Source organism: Nymphaea colorata, chromosome 12 (genome assembly GCF_008831285.2).
Source record: "Nymphaea colorata isolate Beijing-Zhang1983 chromosome 12, ASM883128v2, whole genome shotgun sequence".
NCBI lineage: Eukaryota > Viridiplantae > Streptophyta > Magnoliopsida > Nymphaeales > Nymphaeaceae > Nymphaea > Nymphaea colorata.
In genome coordinates, this window is record NC_045149.1 from 10,793,925 (window position 1) to 10,799,924 (window position 6,000).

At 37.2% G+C, this 6,000-nt stretch overlaps 1 protein-coding gene across 1 annotated transcript in view; it reads left to right on the forward strand.

The window, feature by feature from the left end:
• The window catches only part of LOC116265939 (probable lysine-specific demethylase SE14), a 36,514-nt gene extending 34,375 nt beyond the window's left edge, over positions 1–2,139 (forward strand). Inside the window, exon 7 of the mRNA XM_031646948.2 lies at positions 498–2,139. Within this exon, the coding sequence (XP_031502808.1) occupies positions 498–1,963 (1,466 nt within the window). The 3' untranslated portion in view covers positions 1,964–2,139. The remainder of the gene's footprint in view (positions 1–497) is intronic.
• Positions 2,140–6,000: the final 3,861 nt, after the last annotated feature.

Below are 6,000 nucleotides of genomic sequence, written 5' to 3' on the forward strand. Positions count from 1 at the left end.
ATGAGTGGAATGTAAGATCTCTGTTAGATAATACCTGTTACTCTTTTGGATAGTCATGCTGGGTATTAGCACATTTTGTTTATTGTCAGGGAGGGACCGAGAAACATATTCCCTCCTACTTGCTTTTATGGTGGTTGGAACTTGGAAGTTGGTTTATGTACTTTTCCTAAAAGGAAGTGTGTTAAGCTTTTCGTTAAATACTCTGTGTTCTGGAATCTCCAGTGGGTTAGTTTCTGTTTGGTTATCTGGTGAAAAATGATCTTTTCCGTATGAACTGCAAGTACCTCATTCATCTAAATGTAGTTATTTTATGGATCAGTTGCATTTGGGGTTGACAGAGTTTCAGTAAAAGATTTAATTGGTTCTCTTTTATTCAATAAATTTTACGTGGCTGATTATTTCTCAGTGAAAGACTGCAACTAGATATCTGAACTCCATCTGTCTCTTGCTTGTCATATCCTACTGGCAGAACTAAGGTTGTTGAATTGGTTATGCAGATTATCCTAAAATACTGGAAGCAGCTACCTCTGTTGCAGAAGAGATTGGTGCTGATATTTGTTGCAAAGATGTTTCTCTGGGGAATGCATCTAATACTGATTTGGACGTGATTAATTGTGCAGTGGATGATGAACTGAAAGAAAGTTCTGATTGGAGTTATAGGCTCGGTCTAAATATGCATCATTATTGCAAACTTAGCAAGACACAATCTTCATCTGGTGAAAAATGCTCTGTTATTTCAATGACTGGGTTATTTAGCGACTCCGCAGAATTTAGTGCACCACCTGAAGATATCTTAGGTGCAGTACCTGATGTATCATTCCTTAAGTGGCATGTGAGGAAAAGTCGTTCTCATCAAAAAAAAATTATTGCCAAGAATTGCGAAAGGGAGGCGTGTGTTTCAGCAGAAGATGGTGATACTCTACAGGTGAAGCAGCATGGTGAGATGAGCAAGAAAGCACCTTTTCTTCAGTACTTCAGGCGCCGCAAAAAGCGGGAAGTTTCAGATTATGTGTGCAATGTCGACATCTTTCCCAAAGAAAGTGTGGGTGAAGGTCATGAAAATCTACGTGCAATAAAAGTGGAAGGTGCATCAGAAGTTACAGATGTCAGAATGAGAGCATCTGGCGATGGATCTTGTTCAAAGAACGACAGGAATGGAGATACTTCAGTCATCTGGCCTTCAACCACTGATACAGAAAATCTGGGGCAGGCTAATGAGGCAGTTGACCATGCCCTGTCTTCAGAAGATTGTGCAATGATGGTTAGAGGAGCTGAAGGCATCCACATGCAACAAAATAGTGAAGCATGCGACGAAACTACCGATTCCAGATCAAGTGGGAGTAAAGGTCATAGAATGGAAGGAGAAATACCCTCTCAATCAGAGGTCGTGCAGTTTGTTGGTGGCCCCTGCGAAGGACTTGGGAGTGAAGGTCATAGAATGAAAGGAGAAATACCCTCTCAATCAGAGGTCGTGCAGTTTGTTCGTGGTCCCTGCGAAGGACTTCGGCCTCGGCGACTTAGTAGTGGGTGTGAAAGCAGGGATATTAATGTAAGTACAGGTAAGGTGGTTAAAGCAAGAAAAAGTGGTCAGAGAAAGGTCAATGAGGACGAAGAAAAGTTGTATAAATGCAACATTGATGGTTGCCATCTGAGCTTTAGAACAAGAGCAGAACTACTATCACACGAGGGAAATCGTTGCACCATCAGGGGATGTGGGAAGCGATTTAGCTCTCACAAGTACATGCTGAAGCATCAGCGAGTTCATGAAGAAGAAAGGCCTCTCAAGTGTCCATGGAAGGGCTGCCGCACAACCTTCAAATGGGCATGGGCAAGAACTGAGCATATGCGTGTTCATACTGGTGAGCGCCCTTACGTGTGCAGGCATGAAGGTTGTGGACAGACATTTAGATTCGTCTCTGACTTCAGTCGACATAAACGCCGGACCGGGCATGTGACAAAATAGATCTTGATCTCTTACCAATTGTGACATTAGCTGGTATAGGCGCCATTGCTGGCTCCTATTTGGGTGCTTTTATATTTTTTCATCTGCAGAAGAGAGGAAATATCTTGTCTGCAGATTGTACTACATCAAATTGGGATCCTAAATCTCAAGAAAGCATTCTAGTCTTGTCATGATAATCGTCTTCGAATGTGGAGGATTTGTGATCTCTCTCTTACACGCGCCCAATCTGTAGAGGTTAAGTTGACGTTTGAAAAACATGTTGCAAATCAGGTTCTAAAATGGGAAAATCTCAAAATCAGACATTCCAGTCTAGTTGTAACTTTTCACACTTTCAATAGCACCACATCCAGTAGAATAAGAAACGGACTTTCATGTAAAACAATTTTTACGAAACACAGTTGCATAAATATGCCAGTTAGATTTAATTCAGGTGCTTACACACGTCTAATCTTAATGAAAATTCATCGTAATTTAATTTAGCAAATGGAATTTGACAGTCAAATCCAAAGTTGCAAGCATATCCGTGAATACTAAAGTTCATTTTCCAAATTTGTCTGAAAGTGAAAAGCGAGCCCACTTACGTCAACATTTACCAGCACACTGAGACAGACTCGGATTATACGTACATAGGGTTTGTGGATTTCTCCATCTGTGTTTCGATGGAGAAATCCTTTGGCTTCCCACAATACACATTCGGATACAATGCATCAAGTGCCTTATTTAATCGCATCCATCCAATCTATTGTATGGAGTGACATGATTGGGCAGATCTCAGGATCACTAGAGTCTGTCAGCCCTCTTTCTCTCTCTCTCTCTCATATATATATATATATATATATATATATATATATATATATATATATATATATATATATATATATATATATATATCCAGATCACATATTTCCTATGCCTCAGAGGTCATTTAACAATAGGAATAACAGTAAATTGTTTCACAATTGTGTTTAAGAAATTAGGGCAGATTCATGTAACAGTTTCGTACTGTTTCTATTATCAAATGTTCCCTTAGTATTTTAAGATCTTTTTTTTTATCAAATCTAATACACATTTACTATTTAGACAAAAATAGAAGAATAACAATGAAAACATTTTTCATACAATGTTCAGATTGGATTTTATGATTTTGGGGAAGCTAAGAGAGATATTTGTTAGATCCTTGTAAAATCTGATCAATATGATACGACTTTTGTTATTTTTATTGGATTCTATAATTCATGAATATTTTGATTTCATCTAGAGGCATGAAATCACCCGCTAGACATGTTAAGGAATAATTTTAACCCTTAATATTTTTCAAATGAGTAGTTGAGAGAAAAACAAGGAGAAGAAGAAGATGACACTCTTATCTTATATTAGTTGACAAACTTGTCTGATTGTTATTTGCTCATTCATTGGTTTGAAAAAGATCAAGAACTGAGATTGGTTGTTATCTGTCCAGCATCTTAATGTCTAGCACCTAGTTTATTTATATATATATATATATATATATATATATATATATATATGTATATATATATATAGAGATATATATATGTATGTATGTATATATATATATATGTATGTATGTATGTATGTATATATATATATAGTGATTGGTAGGTATCAGACCACTTGGGTAAAACCAGACCTCTTAACAAAATATGAAACTTTTAATGTGTTTATAAACATTAATTGGGAGGTGGGGTCCGGAGGATGGCCGGTGGAGGTATGGCCTTTCAAAAGCGTTGGATTGTGGCAGTTGATAGTTAGTGAGCAGCAACGTCGGTCAACAAGAGTCGCACCTATACTTGGACGAACAAGCCCACAATCTGCATAGGTTTCCTTTCTATGGGTTGAATTCTTCTGAAACAACCACAACATGCTCAAGAAGGTGTGGCGCACATGCGGAAGGCGCCCACACGGCATGGGCCCTATAACGCATTGTATCAGCTAAGCTTGCTTAGACCCATATGCTAGGGTGTAGTCATTAATTGGTCCCTTCATTAAGTCGCCATAGTTCAAATCAGAAGTGGTAAGATAAAGAAGGAACAAGCCTAAGAGATCCACGAGGAGGGACTTGTGGTTAGAGAACACCCAAAATTTTCCACTTTAATTATACTCTGTCTTCTGGCCACCCACCTTCATGTTTTATAATGTCTTCAACCAGTTTTCAAACTGTTTCTGAATCGATTTTGAATAATTTTCCCAATGATTTTCAAGTATTTTTCAACTTGTGTTGGTTCCTTCACCCGTAAATGTGGATCCATGCCACCTAGTTTAGGAATACTTAGATTGTATAAAACCACCATTTTGCCAGCATCTAATCAATTTTTACCACTTCACCTTCATTTCCTAGTGAAACCCGAAAAACTATCATATTGAGTCAAATTCTCCTTCGATTAGGCATTCTCCAGGTAAAATCCAACTATTTTGATAAAAGCCTCAATTTGTTGATGTCCTCAGCTTAATTGATCCAAAATATCTCTATTAATTTCTAGGAGATGTACTCAATTTTGGCCGAATTCTACTAATATACTTTTAACAGACCCTAGGATATGTTCATCCCAAAAATTTGTTTAACTTTAGTGGCTTATACCGTACAACCTATCCTAACTAGTTTAATTTTTTTGGATCGATCAAATTGAGCTAAAATAAGCTGTATTTAAGATCGGCTCAATTTAATAGTTAATTTCCTAGTAAGTATAAGTTTTGTTTTTTGGTTTCTTTGTTTTTGCTTCTGTTCATTCTTTTTGGACATAAAACTTTTTTGCAAGAAACTCAGGGAGTAATCCTCCCAGCAACTTTCCATTGGAAGATCTGAGTTCTCTATTCACACCTTTCAAACATTTCCCATTGCAGGCTGTTTTCTGCACAAGTCTTCTACAAAACTTTAATTCCCGCCTTAGGTTTCTGACAATATTGTTTAAGTTATAGAACATGATTCTGCATTTTATTAATCGGGATTGCTAGGTTGACATGTTTTAGACATTATCTACCAAATTTGATATAATTCCAAATACATTTAGCAGGTCATTAAGGTCCTTAGTTGCCATCTGTTCTGTTTCTGTTTCTGCAGTAGTCTTCTCCATTTTATTGAAACTTTTCATGTTCTATGCACAATGGGAGAGTTACTGTACTTTATTGATTGAGATTGACTTTTTCATTTGTCTAATACCCTACACCAGTATTTTTTTCAAAACCAGGGTCACTAGACGTCCTTTTACTACCAAAACATAGCATTTTTTCCTACAATATTCAGTTTCTGTATCCTGCAGAAAACCAGAATTGTAGGTTGAATTTGCAGAAGCCATAGCCCTCAGTCCTGGGCATAATCTAGGTAACCATAGAAAGTTTTAGGATGTCCACTAGCATCCCACCAAATCTCGTGAGAGTATGAATCTGTTTGGCTGTCTCTTTACCCATCATAGCAGAACCAGCTTTCTGCAATTTTTATTTCTGCTTTTGCAGTGAACCAGAATTTTGCAGAACATAGGAAACCTCCAACTCCAGTCTTAAGATTCATTTTCCATTATTTAGATGTCATTGGAAAGCTCAGGATGTCTATTTGCCAATCTTAAAATTTCAAACCCATCCGAGCTCGTTTGATAGGTATATGACTCGAAATTCCACATTCTGTTTTCTGCAATCTTTAAATTTCAGGATTTCCAAAAATCTGGAGCCTATATAAACTTTTCGGTTTGCTCTTTCTCTCCTTATGGCTTCAATCTGAGTTTTACCACTTGGAGTCTACCCTAGGCAGGGGCGGAGGCAGGTGTGGGATATCTGTGGGCAATTTCCCATAAAACTCCAATATCCTTCTTAGTTTTATTTGATATTTTTGAGAAAATTTTCTCATTACTTTTTTATGCTTCTTAAAAATTTGAAATTCCCTTAGCCAGAATTTTTTCTCTCTGATTTTGACTCTAGGATATGTATAAGATCCATTTCCCAAATTTTACACCTCTTTCACTGGAGTTTTGCTCTATTTAATGGGACTTAATTTGTAAACAAAAAAAAAACCCCTAGAAAATGCCAGG